Source organism: Syngnathus acus, chromosome 16, assembly GCF_901709675.1.
Source record: "Syngnathus acus chromosome 16, fSynAcu1.2, whole genome shotgun sequence".
NCBI classification, from domain to species: Eukaryota; Metazoa; Chordata; class Actinopteri; order Syngnathiformes; family Syngnathidae; genus Syngnathus; species Syngnathus acus.
Window position 1 is genome coordinate 11,081,131 of NC_051101.1, and position 24,506 is coordinate 11,105,636.

A 24,506-nucleotide genomic window follows, 5' to 3' on the forward strand; every position below is an offset into this window, starting at 1 on the left:
CATCAGTGGAGACAACTTGATGAAATTTGATTGACAGGTGATTAACTCCTCTTAACCCATAAGAATCCTTCGTCTCATTCACGATAATGGCGGCGCTCGGGTTTCACTTGATGTGTCAAGTTCTAGAGAAAGAGCTTCTAACATTTTGTTCAAGGGGGGGGGGGGGGAGAAGAAAAAGAAATGGAGCCTCACCACTTTCCATTTTCACTCATCTGGACCTCGTAATAAGGATGGAGGAACGAAAGGAGTGATTAAAAAGTCTTCACCTTCCTCCCGGGACTGCTAAAGAGGAATTATATGCAACTAAGTGCACTGTTAGGAGTTATTTCACATTTCTGTCACTATAAATCCACATTCTTTTGCAGTGATCGCAGCAGGAGAAAATATTTTCTGGGTTGCACCCCGCCTCTCCCTCCTCTGGTATATTGTTGGGGGATTTTCATTAAAGGCTTTAGGACAAAAGAAAATGAAAATAGATTGTGAGGCAGCATAGATGGGATGGGAGGAAAGAAGTGAGTGAAAATGTGAAGATATGTTCACAGATTTACATATATCCATGATCGTGTACGCAAACGCATCACAATCGCCTTAATTAAACCGTATGGCCGAGGAATGTCCGATTATAAAATGTCTAATTCCAGCTGTCCAGTCTAATTACTTTGCACTATGCGTAATGGAGGGTGGCTGGGGGCTAACAAATGTACTACAATAGCGTCACGCCGCTAATGAGAAATGAAGAAGCTTAACTTTTCACATGCAGACCATCATGTCCGCTCAATGGGTGGACACCAAGATGTCATTAGCGAGGCTTAGAGGGGGGACTCGTGATTGCTTTCTTCTTGAGTCTATTTGCGACTAGCCCCATCTAGCGGTCAATGGAGGCACTGCGACAATAACACCACTGAAGGACAATTGAGTGTCGTCAAAAGGACTAAGACATTTTTGGTTTGCGTGAAGAAGCCGTTTGTTCTGAGACGTCACAGAGGGAAGCCAAAACCCAGAATCGAACTGTGAGTTGAATATATGACAATTAGTTGAAATGCTTTCAAATCCTAGATACAATTACAATTAAATGGGGGTTTTTTTTGTGTAAAAATCAGCTTCACCAGACAAATAATTATTGTGCTGTGATGTTAGTTATGCTTTTTCAGTGAAAATTGATCCACTTAGATTTGGTCACAACATAATTATTTGCCTGCGTCTATACATGTAATTTATAGTTAAACCAGATACGTGTCATTTATGTGATTTAAATCAAATGGATTTTTTTTTTTTACCTTTGCAGCAATACTCACAATAAGGTTAAGTCATGCTGCTCACACTTGAGATGGGCAGCACCGTGCTGTGATGACTTCATTCGGAATTCGATGTCTAGAAGGTCTCGGAGGGCAAGCCAGAATATATGAATATGCTAACAACCTTCAACTGGCGGCATTCTAACAGCTGGAAACAAGACTTCTCTGATGTTGGAAAGTACAGTGCCCTGAAGGCAACATGATTTCATTATTTTATAATACCTCTGATGGTTTTTGACAGAATTTCAAATCTCCTTTGTATTTTTCATATTAAATATCTATGAAGGTTCCATTTTTTAAATATAATGTTGCTTATTTGAGGAAGAAATTGCAAAACTTAAAAAAAATATTTACTTGATTAGATTACAAGCACCAAATTGTGGCAGGATTTTTTTTTTTTTTTTTTACTTTCTGGATCTGGATTTGACATCTTACAGATGTTTTAGTATCCGGGCCCAAAAAAATCTTAGCACCTTAAATGGGCATGACTCCTAGTGATGATGTCATGAAGTGTCATGTCTCTATCAATGTGGGGGCAGGCAGTGGGTGTGTTTTTCCAGGCCACGAAAGACACACTCAAGGCAGATGTCTACAACTTGACAAACAGCCATGTGAAGTTATGCACAGTTTAGAGGAAGGTGTTTCAACCAGATAAACAGCTCGAGGGCAAATTTGCGTACCAGCAGAATTTAAGGAGGACCGACATTAGACTGAAAGCCTGGCTAGACTTGAAACTTGAGGCAGCTGCTTTTTGGAATATTTGCATTAGAAACAGCTGCATCGAGGCAGCAGCCCAAAATAATTCTTTTTCACCAGTAGGACGTCTGTTTGTGGACTAACTGAACATTTCCTGTGTTGGCAAGATGGGGAAGTCAGGTAAGAACCAAACCTCGCCAAACTCTGCAAAGACGTAAATCAAATTACTTATTTGCTTTTGGAGTCAATGCTGGCTGTGAGGCAGCACTGGCATTTGTATGACTGTGCATTACTGCATGAATGTGCCCATTGTGTTGGAGTAGCATTGAAAAGAGCAGTGAGTGATGGCACCACACTTTGGCGACAATCACTGGTAATCTCCGTCTGGCCTTTAAACGAGCACACTTGAGCTCCGGTATGGATTGTGCAATAACAGTTATTGAACTCGGTGCTCAATAGTTGTGTCTCCGTTTTGCCAGGGCTGATGTCTGACATTCCCTGCTGTCTCTCCTTGATGTGTCTCTCAGCCTCAAAGCAATTTGCAGAGGAGGTGCTGCAGTGCCATAACGACTACAGGAAGAAGCACCAAGCTCCCGCACTCAAATTGAGCAGCAAGCTGAGCAGAGAGGCTGCACGGTGCGTCCAAACGGTTATACACAACGGGAAAAGTGTCAAACTAATTTGGAACTATCGACATATGCAATACCAACAAACTCTTGTGAAATATCCTTTGAAATTTGTGTTGTAACTATGGAGATTCAAAGAAAACAAAAAACAGAGCAGACTGTGGTGATTCATGTGCATTATATCTTTGCAGAAACCACCACATCCTGCTCAAGCGACATCCAGAACCATATAAATAACCTTTAATGATAGGCACTTTATTGGAACAAGGACTAGATTGTCACGCTCAACACATAATTGAGTCCAGGTTGCAAAATAATACGTTTGTAGAAAGGGATGCAATCATAAATAACAAAATGAGAAAAGATGAAGGATGTGATATAGAGCAGTGGTCCCCAACCACCGGGCTGCGGACCGTTACCAGTCCGTGGGTCACTTGGTACCGGGCCGCCAAGCCGCACAGGAAAAACTTTTTTTTTTCATCGACGATCAATTAATTCAGGTTGGGACTTGAGCTGCTCCATAAAACCATACATTGGTACAATTTCATGTAATTCAAGTCAGGGCTCCATAGTGTAGTGGTTAGTGCTCTGGACTCTCACCTCAGTGACCTGAGTTCAAATCCCAGTGGGACATAAAATATTTTTTCATGGAAATATTTGCAACACAGTTGCTCTTGTGCTGATCCATAAAAAAGGTTGGGGACCACTGATCTAGTGAGCTGCTCCATAAAACCATACCTTGGTACAGTTTCACATGTTGCAAGACAGGGCTCCATAGTGTAGTGGTTAGTGCTCTTGACTCTCACCTCAGTGACCTGAGTTCAAATCCCAGTGGGACCTAAAGTATTTTTTCATGGAAAAATTTGCAGCACAGTTGCTCTTGTGCTGATCCATAAAAAAGGTTGGGGACCACTGATCTATACTGTTCACTTGTGAGCTGCTCCATAAAACCATACCTTGGTACAATTTCACATGTTGCAAGACAGGGCTCTATAGTGTAGTGGTTAATGCTCTGGCCTCTAACCCCAGTGACCTGAGTTCAAATCCCCATGGGACCTAAATTATTTTATATGGAAAGATTTGCAACACAGTTGCTCGTGTGCTGATCCATAAAACCATACCCCTCCCTAAGGTTTAGGCCTAGGGTGAGGGCTAGAGGTAGGGTTGGAGTTAGGGTTAGGGTTGTACCTAGGGTTAGGGTTTGATCTAGGGTTAGGGTTGGGGTTAGGGATAGGGTTTTATCTAGGGTTAGGGTTACGGTTAGGGTTGGGCCTAGGTTTAGGGTTAGGGTTGGATCCAGGGTTAGGGTTAGGGTTGGGCCTAGGGTTAGGGTTGGGCCGACGGTTAGGGTTAAAGTTTGGGCTAGGCTTGGGGTTAGGGTTAGGGTTGGGCCTAGGGTTAGGGTTAGGCTTGGGCCTAGGGTTGGGGTTAGGGTTAGGGTTGGGCCTAGGTTTAGGGTTGGGGTTAGGGTTAGGGTTGGGCCTAGGGTTAGGGTTGGATCCAGGGTTAGGGTTAGGGTTAGGGTTGGGCCTAGGGTTAGGGTTGGGCCGAGGGTTAGGGTTAAAGTTGGGGCTAGGCTTGGGGTTAGGGTTAGGGTTGGGCTTAGGGTTAGGGTTAGGCTTGGGCCTAGGGTTGGGGTTAGGGTTAGGGTTAGGGTTGGGCCTAGGGTTAGGGTTAGGGTTAGGGTTAGGGTTAGGGTTGGGCCTAGGGTTAGGATTAAGGTTAGGGTTAGGATTAAGGTTAGGGTTACTTTGTGAGCTGCTCCATAAAACCATACCTTGGTACAATTTCACACAGTAAAAGCCAGAGCTCTATAGTGTAGTGGTTGGTGCTCTGGACTCTCACCCCAGCGATCCGAGTTCAAATCCCAGTGGCACCTAAAATATTTTATCATGGAAACATTTGCAACACAGTTGCTCGTGTGCTGATCCATAAAAAAGGTTGGGGACCACTGATCTATACTGTTCACTTGTGAGCTGCTCCATAAAACCATACCTTGGTACAATTTCACATGTTGCAAGACAGGGCTCCATAGTGTAGTGGTTAATGCGCTGGCCTCTAACCTGAGTGACATGAGTTCAAATCCCTGTGGGACCTAAATTATTTTAGATGGAAAAATTTGCAACACAGTGTGCTGATCCATAAAACCATATATATAAAACCTTTGATGATTTTTCCCTAATGAACTGGCCTGTTATTAGGTACACCTAAAAATGGCGGTGTACCTAATGGAGTGTCCAAGTGATGTCACAGAACAACCAGCCAATCAGAAAGTTACCCTCGTTAAACACACCTGCGTGAAAAGTTTTTGGTCATTTTCACGTTCAGCAGGAGCTAAATGTTTTCACGCAGGTGCACTTAACGAGGGAATCACACGGACACTCCATTAGGTACACTGCCATTTTCAAGTGTACCTCATAACAGGCCACTTTATTAGGGAAATATCATGGTCAAAGGTCACAGGTGTCAAGCTCTCGTCCTCGGGGCCGCGTTCCAATATGTTTTCCAAGTTACCCTCGTTAAACACACCTGCGTGAAAACTTTTAGCCTCTTTCACGTTCCGCAGGAGCTAAAACTTTTCACGCAGGTGCACTTAACGAGGGAATCACACGGACACTCCATTAGGTACACCGCCATTTTCAAGTGTACCTAATAACAGGCCACTTTATTAGGGAAATATCATGGTCAAAGGTCACAGGTGTCAAGCTCTCGTCCTTGGGGCCGCATTCCAACATGTTTTCCAACATTCCCTCGTTAAGTGCACCTGCGTGAAAACTTTTAGCTCCTGCAGACGTGAAAATGACCAAAAACTTTTCACGCAGGTGTGTTTAACGAGGGTAACTTGGAAAACATATTGGAACGCGGCCCCTCGAGGACTGGAAGTCGACACCCCTGGTTTAAGTGAAAAGTGCCACACCCGCCCTCACCCCCACTTTCTGATTGGCTGGTTGTTCTGTGACATCACTCGGACACTCTATTAGGTACACCGCCATTTTTAGGTGTACCTAATAACAGGCCAGTTCATTAGGGAAAAATCATGGCCAAAGCCTAAGTGAAAGTGAAAAGTGCCACACCCGCCCTCACCCCCACTTTCTGATTGGCTGTTTGATCTGTGACGTCACACGGACTATATGCATTTTTTGTACGTGTCAAGAATGTGTATTTGACTATTTGCTCTTTATTTGGGGGGACACCAACACATATTACACAACGTAAAACACATATACATATTGTCATATAAAGCAGTTAACCAAATGTCAGATTTTTGTTTTCATGCCCAAAAAAATAAAAACAAGGAATAAAACACCAGACAAGTTTTATCAGGTTTTAATGTTTATTAAAATAATAAAAGTACATTTCAAACCAGCAATCTAATGTGAAATTGCAGTAGATATATTGGATAACAATATTTAGGCGTATATATGCATACACGTTATTTAAAAATCACTATAAGTGTTCTAAAATCAAGATGACCCAAAGGGAAGCATAATCTCCCCGTTGTTGCACAGTGCCGGCTCTACGCAGATGTCCTGCCCCCTCGAATCAAACTTTTAGAAGTGAAAAATCCGCTGATAGAAACACACGTTAATCAGCCCCATCTCTTCTCTCATGTCGGTGCAGTGTGTGTCCTCACACAGCCTGCTGTCAGGACTCTGCGCCCCTCCGTAAACATCCAATCACTGTGAGTATGCAAATGAGGCAAGACGCAGCCAGAGTGTCAAGTTACAGTCAGCGCGGTGGGAGTTGGAAGAAGCAGTAAAAACTCCACCAAACTCGCCCTAATGACCCGTGATATCAAAGTCAAAGTCTGCTTTATTGATTAATGATTAACTAATGATTAACGACAACTCAAATAATAGTTAATATAACATTCATATTATATGTTCCCCCCCTGAGAGATTGCCACCTTATTGTGGTCAGGGGGTTTGCGTGCCTCAGTGACCCTAAGGGAAGCTTTAATCTTCAAGTGGGACACCCAAGCTGGACAGGTCTTAGTGTAGAGGCCTGACAGAGTGCAATCCACTTCTCCAGGTTGAGATCTGGACACACAGCTAACAACTGCCATGAAGAAAACACTAACAGTGTTAAAGATGTGTAGAAAAAAAAAAGAACATGGCCCCTTCACATTTCTGACTGCCCCCTCTTATGTGCATTCCTAGAACCGGCCCTGTTGTTGCATAACGGCGCATCCCTTCATGCAATCAAGTTAGCCGTTAGCTTGGAGAAAACGTGCATAAAAGAAGTGGTGTTTCAGTGAGTGGTTCTTTCTTTACTTGGCAAATCGTAAATCTACATTCTGGCTTCCATAGTTCACGCAACACGTTCACTGACTGAAGGCACGGGAAGGAAGGCAGTTCTGCCATTGACTCGTTCGCGAACGGGAAAGCCAGGATTCGTTCCCTCACCTGAACGGGAAGTGACGTCATTTTCTTCTTCGTTTTCTTTTACGGCGAGGTGGCACCAGCTTCAGTGGGCATTACCGACACCTACTGGTTGAAGTAGTATGAACTGAAAAAAACTAAAAAAGGTTAGGGTTTTATGGATCAGCACACGAGCAACTGTGTTGCAACTTTTTCTATGATAAAATATTGTAGGTGCCGCTGGGATTTGAACTCAGGTCACTGGGGGCAGAGTCCAGAGAACTAACCACTACACTATGGAGCTCTGTCTTAAATTACATGAAATTGTACCAATGTATGGTTTTATGGAGCAGCTCAAGTAGTAACCCTAACCTTAATCCTAACCCTAACCCTCGGCCCAACCCTAACCCGAGCCCCAATCTTAACCTTAACCCTAGGCCCAACCCTAACCCTAAACCCAACCCTAACCCCAACCTGTTTTGCTTGTTGTGTCGAGTGTTTCAATAGTTTCAAGATATTATTGGTTGTCTTTGTTCTTCTTTAGTTAAGCTGAGAGTTTGACTAGCACTTTTGTTTAATAATTTCAAGGTATGCTCAATTGTCTTTGTCCTTCTCCAGTTATGCTGAGAGTTTGGCTAGCACACGCATCCTAAAACACAGCGAGGAGTCAAGTAGGGGGAGCTGTGGCGAGAACTTGGCGTGGGCTTCCTATGACCAATCAGGTACATTAAATATGAGCTCATATGATGTAACCAAACAAGGTCTCGCTAATTCCTGCTGATGGATCAGAAGCGGCCTTCCAATATTTCCTGTCATCCGTTTGCAACTGTTGAGCGTGAGAACATTTGAAGTAAACCGCTAAAGCACATTCTTCTATTGAGAACCTTGAATCCTTTTTCTTCTCTTCCATTTTGGATCTTAGAACGCGTGATTCAGTGCCGGAAAAATGCGTCAGTGTGAGTCATAAAGTATCTCCATTGGAGCCGCACGGGGGTGACCAAAAGTGCAGCATTGTAAATAAAAATGTCGCCCGTAGGGATTTGTGCTGATCAAAAAAGGATTCCATGACAATGCTGTCATTGTGATTACGGTGTGTGACAGAAGAGTGATTTGACGGCGCCTAAATTGAGGTTACTCTGCGTGCAGGAAAGGATGTGGCCGACCGCTGGTACAATGAAGTGAAACAGTACAACTTCAGTTCTCCTGGATTCTCCTCCGGCACCGGTGAGGAGCGCATCCATCATTCTTAACAAAACCAAAGGCGCCAATTTACATACTGATGTCTGAGTCGATTTTTTGTTTGTTATTTGCAACCTTTCATTTTACCTATAAATTTCTCATCCATTAGCCGAGGCACGCGTGAGGTTGTTGTTGTCATGCTGATGTCACGCCTTAATTAGCATCTGCCTCAGACAGTCAATAGTTTTAGATAAATCACATTCCTAGCCTTTGTGTCAGTTTCAGTATGGCGCAATTGTTCCGGGTGTTTTTTTTTTGTGGACTTTGGTTTACATGACTTGACTGCAGTTGATTTGACGCTCCTAGTATGTCAATTCATGCTCAAGTAATGGGGGGGAAGATAAACCAAGAGAGACCAAGGTTAGGATTCCTGTGTGTGTAAATATTTGAAAGAACTTCCATTTGCTTTATAGTTGAAGTAAAAGGCTTGGTCCTGTCAACAACAAAGTTGGTCAGAGTTACTCTTATATTCAAATGCTCAAGTCAGCTCTAATTAAAAAAAAAAAAGAAAAAGAAAAAAGAGGAACTTTGGCCCATTCATTTCTGTTGGGAAATCTGAGTATGTCGACATATTACACAGTTTTGTGACATTTTCTTCAAAGGCAGTCTAAAATGAGGCAAAGAATGAAGAGACTTCGTTCAAGGCTAAACTGTCAGTATCATTAAATAGGTTTAATACAGGTTTTACTCAAGTGTAAAAAGGTAAAGAAAATTAAAAACTTTTTTTAAATTTTATTTTTTTTAAATTTTAAGAAATTGTTTTTAAATGACAATATATATATATATATATTTTAGAAATTAAAAAATAGGTTAAAAAAAAAACGGCGCTATTAGCGTCACGTTTAATCAGATTGTAGTTTCAAATTGAATTGGCAGCAGTCATGGATCAATTGCGCCCTCTGCTGGTTGCTACCCTTTAGTAAAACCCACCAGGCATACATTTTTCTTATCCTGCAAAACTTTTCATATAACACAAAAACAAGACATATGGAGGTTCATTCTTAAATATGTTTTGAATGCTATTTTATGGATTTCTGCATGTTTACTAGAATACAAAAAGAAAAGATAAGGAATATCAAATCGTTTTCTGTAAGTATGAATAGCATTAAACTTTGTGTGTGAATTGATTTCTCTTACCTTCCACCAATAGGCCATTTCACTGCAATGGTTTGGAAGAACAGCAAGACGCTGGGCGTGGGGAAGGCCGTTGCATCAGATGGTTCTTCCTTCGTGGTGGCCAGATACTTTCCAGCTGGCAATATCACCAACCAAGGGCACTTTGACTGCAACGTCCTACCCGCTAAGGCTCCAGGCTCGCCCTCCTAAAGACACCAGGGACTCCACTTAAACCCAAAGTATCAGTGAGTTCTCAGGGGAACACCACTTATTGCCTTGTACTGCCAACCTGCGTTGGAATTACTGGAAGGAACCACTTCCTCCTTGGAAAAGGATTTATAAATGGTACAGTGATGGAAGAGATGCTACTGTTTGCTAACACACAGGCACCCCATGTGCTCTGTATTTGTAAACAAAATAATGGTCGGAAGGAATCCGTGTTTAACTTCCAGCCACGATTCAACCTGTTTTGTATTTTTTACATTTTTCCTCATATCGGCTGAGAATCTTGTGTGTGTCTGTTTACTAGTATTATATAATTAAAGTGAAAAATTGTCAGTTTGTTGTAATTTGTCAATTAAACTTAACCAGAAAACTATCATTGGCTTTGCCTGGTTTAGACCATACTGTTTGATTTGCATGTGAAATATTATTTTTAAATATGTCGACAAAGGACACAAAAAGCCCGGAGCTTGCATCCTAAAAGGCTATTTATTTAGCAGGTATTGGACACGCAACATACAGTAGCAGCAAGACGGGGTTGTGTTTGGGCTTTAGGTTGACGAGGAGGAGGTCAAGCTTCAAACGACCCACATCACTCACATGGTCAGCTCCTGGATGGAAAAAAAGACAAAGATAAAAAGAGATTCAAGTTTAAAAGGTGCTTTGCTGCCACCTGGTGGCATCTTGATGCAGAGGAATTAGGCTGAAAGTGAAATCAGGAGTTTAATTTCGGTATAAAGTAGTGCTTCTTGAAGCATCTTTAGGGAATTAAAAACCTTTTGAGGTGCTTCAATTACTCCAGATATTTTGTACTCTGTTTCTCAGTGCTCAGCTTATACTGCCATCTAGTGGTAATGAGAGAAGTTACTGGGGAGAAATTCAACTTGACCTTCATTGTTTCACCCCCCTCTCGCTCTCTCTGTGACTCATTAATTTATTTCCCATCTGCCCTCCTCACCATGATCGCGTTCACGATGTCATTCTTGTTATGTTTCAGCGCACGCACTGCCTTGGCTCGAGACACGTTGGCCTGAGCCATCACCAGCTCGATGTCCCTCTGCTCCAGACCCCCGTTGTCCACCTGCAAAGACAGCATCTGGATCGCCGTGGGTTCAAACAGTGCCTTAAGCCACGCCCCCTTTCCCTCTATACCTCCTCTTCCTCCTCTTCACTCTCCTCCTTGATGCTCAGGCTGGGGGGGACAGGGGGCGCCAAGGGAGTAGAGGTCACAGGCACCTTGAATTTCTCTGCAGCAGCTTTGTGAGCCTGTTGAGAAAGATCCTCAATCTGGCAGAGGGAGAGGAATCAGAAATGATGCAATCATTGGAAATCCGCATCACAGATGAGACTTACCTTGGCCTCCCCAAATACAATATAAATATCCGATGCAGGGCTTTTGAACACATCTGGTCGGCTAATGACAAACAGGATACTCTTGGACTTCTTGATGGTTATTCTGGTCACACCGTGGACCGGCTTCAGACCCAATTTCGACATGGCCTACATGCAGAGCAGCGGAAGAAATTTCATAAGATAATGGCGTTCATATTTTTAAAGGAAATATTGCTTGTCTGACCTTGCGGGCCTTTTTCTCACTGCGGCTCTGTTTGGTTCTGTTCGGCCCTTCGTCTGCTGAGGAGAAGGACTGCAGGGGAAGCCAGTTGGTATTTTGAGTCTATTTTAAGAAGCGTGGCACCAAAACCAGCAAAACCTCCTTCGAATGTTAGCTTAAAACTACTCAACCAAAGTAATTAGCTGTAAAGTAGGGCAGGTTATATTTGCACAGAAGAATCAGTAGAGGCAAAAATAACATCCAGAATCACCTGCGGTTGAGGAGGTCTCACTGGCTCCTCCTCTAGCTCAAGGACCGAGCCCTCACTATCGGACTCGTTACAGGACACTAGAGAACCTGGACAAGCACACGCACAAAACACGCAAACAGTAAATTTGGTGTATTTTTGTTAATTTAATTTAATTGAATTTAATTGAATTTAATTTAATTTAATTTAATTTAATTTAATTTAATTTAATTTAATTTAATTTAATTTAATTATTAATTTTATTTATTTATTTATTTATTTATTTATTTATTCAGATGCACTCAGTTGAAATTGCTGGAGTAACTTATTCAAATTCTGCATTTTTAAATTATTTTCCAAGAGTACTGACCAATCACGACAAAAAAAAGAATCTAGGTCAATGTTTCAAAAGCATAGGGAGTTTCACGGGTAAGGCGTCATTGGCAGGCAGCAATCAAGAAATCTTAATGCCGTACCTTATTATTTAAGCTCTCGAGAGCTTGTCTGATGTATAGTAAGACTACAAACAGAATGAGAAATATAATGGTGCAATTGAATGAAATGGGGGGGTGTCGGAAAAACTCAGCTGTTTTTGAAGTCTTCAGAAATTGCGTGGTTGCGCTTGACTGAATAGCCCGATTCTTTGTCGTTTAGCCGATGAGAAGCAAACGGGTGGCTTTCCTTTTGATCAGACGTGGCACTTCTCTCCGTGGATCCACTTGGGTTTGCCGCTGCTTTGAGCACAGACCCTTGAACACATCTGGGGAGTCCGCAATCCTCCTCACTGTCTGTTCTTCTCCCCACTAAACTGGAATCTTAGTGGGAATACACTAAAGCGTTAAGATTTTGTGATGGGAGTGTAAAATATGTGATTCTTACCTTTGGACATGTTTGTGCTGCCTTGTTTGGTGTAATGGTGTGAAGAGATGGAAGATGATTCCTGGGTTGGCTTGGATACGGCAAAAGATGGCGAAGCAACGCTTGAGTCCGATTGAGTCGTCGGATGGGTGGCGCTTTTGTTATCGGGAGGAAATTGGCGGGAAAGTACTTGCTGGGAGGAATTTGTGGCGGCTGGAGAGGATGTGATGAGGGGAGGGAGTTGGTGAGCAGGTTGGGATTCTTGCACAGGTGTGGGAAGGTCACGTGGTGGCTCTTTGGAAGTTTGAAGGAGGGGGGAGGAAAATGAAGTGCATAGTGCGATAGCCTCCGGTGGGGAATTCTGGTCATGGTCGATGTTGTTGTCGTTAATGTCCACTCGGATTCTTCTCTCACCGCTTGTCGGCGGTCGGTATTCGAGCACTTCCCGTCTGTTGTCGAGAACTTCCTGTCTGTTGTCGAGAACTTCCTGTCTGTTGTCGAGGACTTCCTGTCTGTTGTCGAGCACTTCCTGTCTGTTGTTGAGCACTTCTGGTCTGTCGCCAAGCACTTCCTGTCTGTTGCTGAGCACTTCCTGTCTGTTGTTGAGCACTTCCTGTCTGTCGCCAAGCACTTCCTGTCTGTTGCTGAGCACTTCCTGTCTGTTGTTGAGCACTTCCTGTCTGTCATCAAGCACTTCCTGTCTGTTGCCAAGCACTTCCTGTCTGTCGCCAAGCACTTCCTGTCTGTCACCAAGCACTTCCTGTCTGTCACCAAGCACTTCCTGTCTGTCGCCAAGCACTTCCTGTCTGTTGTCGCGCACTTCCTGTCGGCCATCTTGTTCTTTATTGGTTTCTATTGGAGCTTTGAGGTTGATTGGAGTGTTGGTGTCACAGTTGCGACTCTTTTGAACCTGTGATCCGGTTTTGTCTTTCTTCTGTTGACACTGGACTGACGAAGTTTTCTTGTTTTTGCTCTTATTTGTAACCGAAAGGCCGTCAGACGCATTTGAGCTTGCGTCTTTGGAAGCAAGGGGAATTATTTCTTCATCAAGAACGTCAAGGCCGGAGTCCAAATTTGCGGTCACCTTCAAGGCCTTGTTTTGTTTCCGTCTTCGGCCTTTCTTACTGGCGCCAACTTTCTCTGTGCAAAGTGCTCCTTCCGTATCGTCTTGTGCAAAACTATCCAAGGTAGTCTGTGGAGAAGAGGGACTTTCTGTAATCTTTTTATCATTCTTTGCACATCTCTTCTTTAATTTCTTAGTATTTTCTTCCATCCCTGAGTTCAAACGATCACACAGCTGTCCCGTCAAGGCATCTTGAATCTTTGGTTCATCGGCAAGTTTGTCAGTCACAGAACTGGCATCCATGGCTTTTTGGCTTCCAGTTTCAGGCTCCATCCACTTCTCGTCTGATTCGGATTGCAAAACCTTTTTTGCACCTTCATCTGCATTCGATTTACATCTTGGGTGAAAGTAACCAAAGTAGCCGTCCAGTAAGGTTAGCGTTATGTTATGATCCGGGGTGATTGTCTGATCGTCTTGACTTCTTTTCAGATGCTGGCTTGCTGCAGGTTTGCCCACGTCGGAGTGCGTTGTTTGCGATCCAGACGCGTCTTCCGCTACTTGTTTGTCCCCAAACGGCATCTCCTCAAGTGGAATATTAGAAACGGATTCTCTGACTTTGACACTCACACAATCGGGTCTGGCGTCTTCCGACAGAGGATTCAGTCCTTCGCGCATTGCTAATTGCAGGCAATCAAAAGTAGCGTCGTTATTATTGTTGGAATCCATCCATGTTACTTGTTCTGGTGTGTCTGCGTTATCAGGATTTAAATTGCTGACATCGTCATTCAGGAATCTTCTTTCCCCTCCACCTGCTTCTGAGAGCTCCTCAATGGACTTCCAACCAACCAAATTGGACACGGACGTCCCCTGGAGTTCATTCTCTTCTTCCCGATGGCTTTTTCCATCCATTCTGTTATCTTTCACTTCCAGAACATGACCAAAAGCATCACCATAGTTTTGATACGCTTCACTACTCACGTTGAGAGTCTCCGTCCTTGGGCCTCGTGAGTCACACACGAGTACGCTGTCAGCCTCAAAGTCATACTTCTTCCCGAGAGACAAGGAAAGCGACTCCCCTGCTCCCCAAACCTCAAATTCAGACACGGATCCAGAATGTAATTCTGTTTTATCATCACACCAAATCCCGACTTCAGGATCATTTCCCCGTCTGGTATCTGTTTCAGAGTTCTCCCTTTTGGGCGAGATGGCAAGAGGAGAATGAGGCGATCCAGACGCTCCGAGTACCCTCTCGTCGGTACTTAGGTTCTCCTGACCGGAGTCACCGGGACAATGTTCAGGAGTCAGAGTCAGATTGTCTGCGAGGCCGAGAATAACTTCTGGAGATGTGGAGATTGGGATGTTACTGGGGTTGGGACTCGGGTCTTTAGGATTGGAGAGAGGAAGGACACCTTTGTTCAGGTCATTAGTAGCCGTGGTCAAGGAAGCCAAATCGGTAACTCTGCAATGGACAATCTCTCCTCTGCCATTTTCATTCTTCTTGTTCCGATCTTCTCGCTCAGCCTTATCAGAGGACCAATGTGATGATAAAATTCTCCTCGCCCCGCCATCCGCATCGCTTCCCGACACATAACGACTTGGCTTAATGAGCAATTTGTAAGAATCCCTTTCTGGAATGGAATCTTCTCTGGTTTCGTCGGGCTGTTTGGGACTGACGTCGTTCAGAAGTTCTTCATCTGTTGATTGGTTTTGAAGAACCGGGTTACCTGGGTTGGTCATCTCTGGTATCCCAAAAGACGTGGATTGGGGAGATGGCTCGTGTTTGGATTCCTGGAGAAACGTTGTACATTGTTTTGCCGAGATCTCATCGTTTGTTTGGTCGAATGGACCAGAACATTCTGCGTCTTCTGGAGGTTTGTGTTCTAGTTCATGGGTCTCGGCGGATTTCTCTGCAGAAAGACAAATTGTGTCCAGGCGATCCGTCATCGGACTTTGCCGGGTGGGAGAAGTTTCCGTTTGACCAGTGGCAGATTCCTGCTGCGGTTCTGATTGCTTCTCGGTAGAGTCGAGCGTTGGTTCTAACGACTGTGCGTGCCTCTCGGTGCTGTACAGGCGTTCGTCTTCCTCGCCGTTATAGGAAGCGGAATCTAATGAGTCATCCGTATCATCTTGGTAGCAGAAGAAGTCATCCAGACCCTCATTTATCGATGTCTCTGAGAGCGTATGAAGAAACGAGCCTGAGCTTTCCTCGTCGCCGGCGCTGGCGGCCTCTCTGACGTGCTCTCCCTCTTCATCATCTTGCTCTTCTTCATCTTCTTCCTCCTCGACAACTTTGACTTCCACCTTAGCTTCCTCAACCACCTCACGGCTGTCGTCCAAATCGTCGTCATCCTCTGCAATTTTTGGACCATTGACGGCGTAGTCGTCGTCTTCTTCTTCATCGTCATCATCGTCATCATCTTCAACATCCGCTTCCTCCTCTCCGGCCGCGTACGCGTCGACGTCCTCGCCTTCGTTTCTGTCCACGGCTACTTCGTTGTCATCCTCTGTCGGGAAAAGAGTGATTTCAAAGGAATCGGCTTTAAAGATGAGGCTGGTGTGAGGAGGAAATGGGATGAGGGAGACGGGGATCATCCTTTCTTCTTCTGACATATCCTCAGCGCAAGCTGCCGGAGAGAACATAAAAGAACCGGCGGAGCAAAGCTGAGCAAAGGCTTCAGAACTGAGAGAGTTACGGAGAAGGACAGGGGGGTCACGATTCGGGTTAGATGAAGATCGAGCAGGATTAACCGCCGCCGTTTCTTCTCGATCACTTTTGTCAGATGCGCTTGGGTCCAGTTTGAGAGGTGAATGCTCGCTAGCCTCCTCTAGTGGACAGAGGGAGCTTTCAGACTCTCCGCCATCCTCCTGGGAGTCACTGGTGTGGCCGCTACTGCTCCTCACCCAACAAGAACGACTTTCTCCAGCAATCCTGCTCTCATCTTCATCAATTTGAGCCTCTTCCTCTTCAAGGATTGTTGTACCTGTTATCCCAAGCCGAGGATTGATGGTATCCTCGGGAAATTGGCCTACCTTCTCCCGTTCTGGACTAATTTTATCCTCGCCAACTTCATCTCCAATCTCGGATAAAGAGCCAACGAAGCAAGCGCGGGCCTCCTGTGCGTCTTCTGCGAGCAGAGGGTTGGGGGAAGTAGAGGGCGAGGCCGAGGATGCATAGGAGGAGGTCCAGCTTCCACCCTCAGCTGTCATATAAGAGCCAGAAGGGGAGGTCACTGGGGAGCAGAGGTCATCGCTGTCTGAGGGTAAGCCCGGTGACGGGGAGAAAGCGGGAGAGCCGGGATAGGAATGATGTTTAAGATGTGAGGAGCGTGACGCCATCTTGATGGGAGTGGAAGGGGCGGTGTAGTACAAGTCGGGGTCCAGGGACGAGGGCACGCCCACTCGGAGCGGGTCTACCGAATAAGTCGGCTCGGAAAAGGAGAGAGTCACAGGACAGGCCTGCTCGTGGACGGACTGGGAAGGCACTTCAACACTAGCAAAGCTTTGATCCTCTTTTTTGATCATCAAATGCTCATTTGTGAATTCAGGCTCCAAACATGAGGAAGGTAATGCAAGACTCTTGGCTGGGGGCGGAGCCTGTTCTGTTTGTTTATCTTCTTTGTCCGGCTTTTTCATTTTGCACTCTTCATTGCTCGTTTCCATTTGGGTCTTATTTACTTTTGGCTGAGCTTCAGAAAAGCTTTTGCTAACTGATGACGGGCTAGCTTGATCGCGGCGGCTATGAGACCGTGCCCCTTTCAGGATCTCTGACGGTTTAAGGAGGGTCTCCTGACCCATCACCACTCGAGTGTCCATGGTCTGTGAGTCTGGATAATCACTCTCCACCTCGGAACCGGTCAGAACCTAGGGCGATACACGCATATTAATATCATATCATTATCATAAGAAGAATATATCTCACAAGCCTAACACGGACTTTGATTCTCTCCATTTTAACAGGGACAAGGCGGCCACAAGGTCCATGACCGCCTAACTTTACGGATAATCTCGGCAGGTTGTTCTGCCGCTGGTCAGACCCTTCAGGTTGAGGTCTTGGAGTCCCACTGGAGTTTGATGTCGCATGAAATAGTCGGGGTCCAAACGGGGATGTGTGTGACGGTAGGAGCTTCTGAGGGGTGCTTGGAGAAGGGCTTGAACCGCTTTCGGAAGGAGAAGAGCCACAGTCGCTGGGCGTGGACGCTGTGGATGGGTGTCTGCTTTTGCCTGGAAAGTATAAAAATCATTTTTAAAAGCTTTGCTTCGTAACAATCTTCGTCAAGAAGATTCAACTGGAGTGAGTCTCTTTCTGTGACACAGAAGGAACAGAGGCTTCATTTTAACTAGGCCGTTGCCACCGTGACCTCAATCCGCATGCTGATTGGCCATTTTGACACACAAGTGGTACAGCTCTGTGCCAGCCACCGACACACACACACACACACACACACACGCATGCGTCACCCTGCCGGTTATCACTATCACCGTGCTTCCTCACTATCGCTCGTAGCTGTAGCGAGTGCAAGCATCAGCACTTAGCATCTCTGCTTGATCTCCACCCCAACAATAAGCTCTGAAGTGTGTTTGTGTTTGAGCTGAGTCATGCCTTGACCCTGCTAAGCATAATCACACAGTGTAGCCAAACAGGACAATGAATGCTCACCGTGGCTAAATTGCTAAAAGGAAACGAGGTAACTGTAGCCTAAATGTTAGCTAGCTAGCGTATCTCAGCAGCAGTTTCTTAAATAGCTGTATGCTGCTCCTTTGGGGGAAGGCAGTGAAACAATAAGTGGAGCAGAATCACTGAGGCTGCAGCGCTTCCTCGACGGGCCTGAGGGGAATTAGCTAGTGCTCTGACGAAAAATAGAAAAAAACAACAACAATTGACTTTCATTCTTTAACACAGCCACCACTTGTCACTCTGTGGCCACCCTCTGGGCCACTTCCACAACCAGAAGAACATTTTTCATTTTGACATGGATATAGTCTTCTTAGACCCCTTGGTACCCTTCTACAATTGTTTATTTTATATTATCAATAATAATGATAATAATAATGATCATAATAATGATAATAATAATAATAATAGTCGTAGTTCAATTGATCTAAAAGGAAACTAAAAAAAATGTGTTCCAGTAAAGAACAACATCAAAATATAACATTAGTTTTTACTTTCTATTTTTTATTTAGACCTGCCTGTATTATGAGTGAGTTCCTAATATGTGCATTTTATTTAATCAAACCCTGATTGTGGCTGGTATGATAAAACAATGACTTCTAAGTTACAGAGAGAGATATAAGAATGCAGTTCGGCCACCCCTAAGTGAGGCGGTGCCACCTTGGCCACCCCAGAAAGATTTCTGGCTACGCCCCTGGGTGTAACTATTGTCAACAGTTTGTCAACCTTCCATAACATCACAAAGTTTTAACATCCAGCAGCCAAGCCTGTTCTTGCCATTGTGCACATTTGATTTCTGCCATGCTGCTGTGTCATGATCCAGCTAAAGTACTCAGGGAGGGAAGGGCGGAGCCATAGCTCATCCGACAGTTCCCAAAACTGCATACTGCATGAAGATGAAACTGCATGCGCATGAAGACATGGCGCAGAGGATGAGGCGGTGCACCGAGGGCAGGGTTCCGGAAGGGGCCCCCCAAAAAACATCATTTCTGCAAGTCACGGGGTTAAGGGCGGGGGAGTTTCTAACCGTAACTATCATCCGGTTTAGTGATGCCAAGCAAGTGCATCACGGAATAAGAGCTCTTATTAGCAAATAGTCGACATTGTATTTTTATACTCGATCACAGCCTCCTGGTGTATTGAAAAGCCCCAGAGGTCCTACCTGGTCCAGGGAGTCCGGTATCATCCTCTCCCAGCCCCGGATGCTCGTTGACGGATCTGTGAGCGCTCTCCCCCGGCATGCTTGTCTCGTGGCTGCCTCTCTTTGGCTCTGACGCAACAATAAAAGCCAGAAGAGACAAGGTGAACAAGGGGAGGAGGGATGGCGATGGAGGAAGAGGAGGAGGAGGGGGGAGCGGAGTACTTAGCGACCTGCTTCTTCCCTGCAGCACGTGTTTGTGGATGTCAGATTTTTTCTTTTTGATGCTGCTTTGGTGTGTTGAACTCAAACTAACCGTCTAGTATGCGCCTGTTTATATGCACGTCGAATCCGCAGTCTCATGTGCAATTCTTCCTCTCCTCCCTCCCTCTCTATCCGCTTCTCTGCCAGCCAAGCTCTGACTGGATCTTGGGGAGATGATGTCAGCAGATTTTCATGCATCCCTCTCAGTGCTGCCCTCAACTGCAAAGAAAGATATTGCAAAAACAAGACAACCAAGAGAGGAAAGAGAAGCTCACAAGGAGCCAACTAAATGTGTCTAATTACATCCTTTCTGCCTCGTGCAAGGATCGCATCCCTAATGAGCCCCCTCAGGCCAGTGAGAGCATCTGTTCACCCCCCCCCCCCCCCCCTTACAGTATCTGCCTCCTCCTTTTCATATTTTGGCAGATAAGTGAATGCATAGGCGCTAATGGAAAGAGAAAGACAGAGGAGGCTGCAAAGCTCAGCCGCATGATCAGCAAGGGCAGTTTCTATGGCAACCCAAAACTTCCCACGGCACTGTTAAGTGTTACAGAGCAGAGCAGAAGTCATGACGAACATACAAATGGGTCTAATGGCTTCACATTGACAACACAGTACAATTAAATGTGATGATTTATATGCGTGGAGTGTGCTTCACATATTAGTGCAACTGAGCTAAACACAAATAAGAGTTTAAATTAAGTGAATTGCATAATCCTTCCTGACATGACTAGAGTGTCCAAATAATGATTTCTTTGGGGCTTTGGACTCAAACGTGAAGCAGTGTCCACACGACAGCAGAAGTAATTAACAATAAAACACTTTTTAATTCCATCACATGATGACTCAAACACATTCATAAATTATTACCATCGATTGAATGCTTTCATAGATCACATCTTAGCTAAATGTTCTGTATTCCTTACAGATGCTGCAACTCAGAGCTGAGCGTATCCAGAACAAGTGAAGACCTTGCTGCTGGTTTTTCTGACTCCGGAACCTCTTGCTCAGCATCTCCATGGAAACAGGGAAAGCCCCCAAACACGTTGCCACGGGAACAACAGTCAATCTATATATGATATTTAGTTGGGTTTGTTTTCGGTGCACACACACTCCTCTGCAATGCTGCACTCTTCAATGTATGTGTGTTTGTTTACTGCATTCCCCGGTGTTCCGTTTGTGAGGGAAAGCTTCTGATTTAGCCGAGTTTGCAATTGTGATCAAGGTGAGCCGGTTCACTTGGCCATGTCCTCGGCTACAGCCTTGCCCATCTTGTCCTTTAAATAGGACAACTTCTGATGCTCCGACTTCAGTTCCAACCACTCGTAATAAGGAACCTGAAACAGGAACGCGCATTTCGATATTTTGCCGAGCTGCCACAGATTGGTTGGACAAAGGAAAAGTGTGATGATCATCATAGAACCAGAACTTGTTGCAATCAAGGAGAAAGACAATAATGAATGAAAATCACAGCAGAGCTCCCCCTGCTGGTTTGCCAGCGCGTCACCAAAGTTAATAGTGAGCAGATCAGTTGTAGAAATTTCAAAATCAAAAAAAAAAAGAAAAACGGCGGCTTCTGCGCATTGAAAACAATTTCAATGTTTTAGATTCAGTGTCCTAAAATATATTAATTGAGAGACACGGGTTAATTATTTAAACTTTTCTTACGTCAACTAAGATGAAGCCGGCAAGTTGCAAGTGTCGCTTCATCATGGTGAAGCGCCCCAGAAGGTCTTTACTCTTGGAGCCAAAGTTGGGGAAATCCCACGCTAGAAAAGCCATCCTTAAACACAACACCGGGAAGCACGACAACTTTAGCAAATAAAGACATGGACACAAAAATACTATTTTCCCTAACTCACCGCCGTGCCCCTTCAGGTAACGCCTGCTTCCCGCCACCGTTCGGAAGATGAGGAGCTCTCAGCTGGGATAAGTCGATGGGCTTGTTGTCACTATCCACGACCACTTCACCCTCTGAAGAGTGGAAAGATATTCGCAGTGGTCTTATAAACTAGTCACGCTTTCTGTGTGACCACAATCGGCCGCCTTACCGATAGTCCATCCATACACAGTGCTGACGCCCGTGCGAAGCATCTCCGGCCTGTTCACCAAAATATCCAAAGTCTCTCTCAGGTTGCTCTGCAGTGGGGAGAGTGTGGAGGTACTGGCCGGGACAGGCGGAACGTCCATGCGGGATGAGGATAATTCAGGATGCTCCAGGTGCAGTGTGGCGGCGACATGGAGCACTTTTAGTCGGTAGTTCTCCACTCGAACCGGACTGCCATCTGCGGTGGGGTGAGGGCAAATACGATCGATATGTTTTGGGACTACTCGCGCTGGAGACGTGCTTCTCACTTGACAACTTGGCGACGTGTTCCGGCTGGATGAGCGGGCTGAGATAGTGAGGCTTGGCCTGCTGGAGCACGCACAGGGACCATGCGACATCCGTCCGAAGAAAAGGCTCCATTTCCGAGAGGGAGCTCTCCAGCACGGGATGAACCTGAACGTAACACATACAAACAGTATCAGTAAATATATGAGGGTAAAAACAGTTACAAATGGATTTTAATACTTTCTGGCTCACACACACACTCAAGTTGCTGCCGCACTTTAAAAACCAGTGATGAGATGGTAGCATCGTCTTACTTTTGCATAGAACTCGTCTCCTTTGCTCGGCTGAAAGTTCAGTCTGGCAAACGTCATGAGCATGTTACACAGCTGCAGAGTGCTGTATTTGTCACTGTGCTCCACATAGTGCTGGGGAACAAAAACAAAGGTTCAAAAATAAAAGAAATCATTTGAACAAGACGGCAAGAAGGACTGACCTCGGCAAAGGCCTCAAAGAGCGGGATGTGGAGCCATTTGAGGAAGCCCATTGATTTTGCAAAGCGCATAATGTCTCCGGAGGTCAGTACAGACACTCTCGGCAGCAACTCGGATGCCATTCGCTGAAACACTTGCGATTGGTGGAAATTCAGCTTACCTGGAGAAGCACAATGATGAAAGAACCACCAACTTTTAAAATGTAATCAAATACCATAGCATAAAACTAAAACGATGCCATGTACTGATGTGAGACCAAACATAAAAAGTGTTACTACCAAACGCAAAGGCCACATGGAGTATAAGCGGAGTGGTGAACTCTGCCGACGGTTTCTGCAGGAGATGGTAGGACAGCGCCCTGAGGAGGGGCACGGATCTGCGGCTCAGCACAGCTAAAGACACGGACACTTTGCGAATTTCTTCAGCTGAAAACACTTCGGCGAGCTCCAAAGCCTTCGAGAAGGAAAAAAAAAAATAGCTGAGTATACATAGAGAATTTTTATGCGACACATTAGCTGGGGCATTCATTTACTGAACTGCGCAGTGTGTACATTTTCAGACTTGCCACTAGGAGGCAGCATAATACAGTCATGGCAATATAAAAATAATACAAATTACACATTTAATAATATAGACCTCACCGTACCTTGTCTTCTAGTCTGTCCATTAGGACAGGCGACAGGTGTTGTCCTTTGGAAATGAGCGCACAGACAGTTTTGGCATCAGAGATTTCAGTCCAGCGCAGTTCCAGCTGTTTTAGCGCTGCCGTCACAATGGCTACGTCCTGCGGCGCCTTTCTGCCGCTCCCCCACTCAGCCAGGAAGGAGAGCTGTTTGTAGCCGAATCGGCGGATCCGCCACAAGACCTCCGTTTGTATAGAAGCCAACACCGGATCTGTACCGGGGACGCCCATCACCCAAAGAGCCCGCAAGACGGACACAAGACTGCCGTTCCACACAGTTGATATCTGGAAGATACAGAAATGGGTCAGTCATCTTCTCGGTTTTGACATCTGGCAGATTCCTCACCTGCTGAGTTATAGTGTCCATGATGTCCCGCAGCCTCGGGTCCTTGGTATGCAGTTGGTGAGTATTACCCTGCGTCTTCTGCATCATCCTCGTCCACGCCAACAGAGTAGAAGCTGCTTGATTACCATTTCCTCCATGTTGTTCCCAGGCAACGAGGATCTCCTCGGGCACCGCGGCCTTTTCCAGAATCTCATCCAGCTGGGTGCGAGTCGGCACGGTTAAATACACCTCGTCTTTTGTCAGCACCCGCCTCTCGCATAGCGACCTCTCCATAGTCCACGGCCGACAACGATTCCTCTGCACGTTAGCCAGGCCGGTGACTGATGGAGGCAGGCGAGCGGATGAGGTTCGAGAGGAGGCCCTGCATAGCAGAGGGACATATCTGCCCAAGAAACGAGTGGCCATTGGGCTCCGGAGGTGAGGCCACACCAGAAAGAGGAGAATATAATCTCAGTTGTCAGCAGCCAAGTCCACCATTCCACATTTGTCCTAAAATGACATTGGACAACATAGTGAGTCTTACACACAGACGGTGAAACGGACTTTGTGTTATGACCACATGCGATGTAACAAAAGTGGACAAAACAGGAAAGCTCGTTTTTTAAATCAGTAAATGGATTCAGAACTTCACCTTTTACGAATCCCTTATTTCTACACAAGTTAATATTACATAAGTACAGCGTGTGAGTACTATCGTCACCTCTCACACAAGTCATGAGTCTCTATTTTGCTACTAGCCTAACAAGTCAACTAGTAAGCGCAATTGACAAGTAGTACCGAGAGACAGGACGTGCGTGCAAAGGCAGCGGTGATCTAGCTATCGAGAAAAGTGAAATGCTGACCTTGTCGCGGAGACGAAAGAGGACTCAATCAGTAGTTTCTTCTCCTCTCACGGGTCTTTGCAAAAGGCAGTAGCCCGGCATGTACCGCAGCACCAATGATTGTCATAAACAACGCACAACACAAATTGTATTATATACTTAATGGAAATGGCGCTTCACATGGAAATTCATGATGCAGACGCCGGTCGCAGGAAAATTACGTCAGAGGCCATACGTAACGGACTTACGTCACATCCGGATAATCCCGTTTGAATTTTCTCGTACATAGTATTTGTTATTTTAGTCATTTATTGTCAAATGTTTTCAATTAGGAATTTAATTAAAAATTAAAGTTTAGAAAATATAAAAATAACGCACGTGTACATAATATATAATTGTTGTTGAATACGTTAATCAGGATATATTGAGTACTGTAACTATTCAGCTTGTAATATATTGTAAGAAATGAATAAATAATACATTGT

General features: G+C 45.1%; 3 protein-coding genes across 7 annotated transcripts; 1 reads left to right on the forward strand and 2 right to left on the reverse strand.

Moving 5' to 3' along the window:
• The first annotated feature begins 1,840 nt into the window (after positions 1-1,840).
• Positions 1,841-9,934, forward strand: glipr2l (GLI pathogenesis-related 2, like). 4 transcript variants are annotated; one of them, XR_005100684.1, is made up of 6 exons: positions 1,841-2,171; positions 2,471-2,627; positions 7,597-7,700; positions 8,125-8,202; positions 9,368-9,741; positions 9,838-9,934. XR_005100684.1 is itself a non-coding variant. In XM_037274644.1 (5 exons), exons 1-5 carry the CDS (start codon positions 2,159-2,161, stop codon positions 9,541-9,543), a joined length of 528 nt encoding a protein of 175 aa, XP_037130539.1. In that variant the 5' UTR covers positions 1,841-2,158; the 3' UTR covers positions 9,544-9,931. The 4 variants fall into 4 exon arrangements, 3 of the variants coding, with proteins under 3 accessions (XP_037130539.1, XP_037130541.1, XP_037130540.1); XM_037274644.1 differs by having other exon boundaries at positions 9,368-9,931; XM_037274646.1 differs by having other exon boundaries at positions 1,846-2,171; positions 2,519-2,627; positions 9,368-9,931.
• An 88-nt stretch (positions 9,935-10,022) lies between these two features.
• On the reverse strand, positions 10,023-19,594 carry nacad (NAC alpha domain containing). 2 transcript variants are annotated; one of them, XM_037274142.1, is made up of 11 exons: positions 19,402-19,592; positions 19,110-19,217; positions 17,210-17,496; positions 12,234-17,136; positions 11,942-12,169; positions 11,379-11,464; positions 11,132-11,200; positions 10,909-11,055; positions 10,708-10,842; positions 10,514-10,636; positions 10,023-10,166 (listed from the first exon to the last, which is right to left on the reverse strand). In XM_037274142.1, the coding sequence occupies exons 2-11, from the start codon at positions 19,186-19,188 to the stop codon at positions 10,152-10,154; spliced, it is 6,072 nt and encodes a 2,023-aa protein (XP_037130037.1). In that variant the 5' UTR covers positions 19,189-19,217; positions 19,402-19,592; the 3' UTR covers positions 10,023-10,151. The 2 variants fall into 2 exon arrangements, with proteins under 2 accessions (XP_037130037.1, XP_037130038.1); XM_037274143.1 differs by having other exon boundaries at positions 11,942-12,157; positions 19,110-19,594.
• Positions 19,595-20,106: 512 nt separating this feature from the next.
• tbrg4 (transforming growth factor beta regulator 4) lies at positions 20,107-24,255 on the reverse strand. The gene is made up of 11 exons (XM_037274349.1): positions 24,043-24,255; positions 23,201-23,689; positions 22,819-23,139; positions 22,451-22,625; positions 22,175-22,332; positions 21,996-22,106; positions 21,705-21,849; positions 21,401-21,634; positions 21,212-21,323; positions 21,018-21,132; positions 20,107-20,686 (listed from the first exon to the last, which is right to left on the reverse strand). Exons 2-11 carry the CDS (start codon positions 23,603-23,605, stop codon positions 20,585-20,587), a joined length of 1,878 nt encoding a protein of 625 aa, XP_037130244.1. The 5' UTR covers positions 23,606-23,689; positions 24,043-24,255; the 3' UTR covers positions 20,107-20,584.
• Positions 24,256-24,506: the final 251 nt, after the last annotated feature.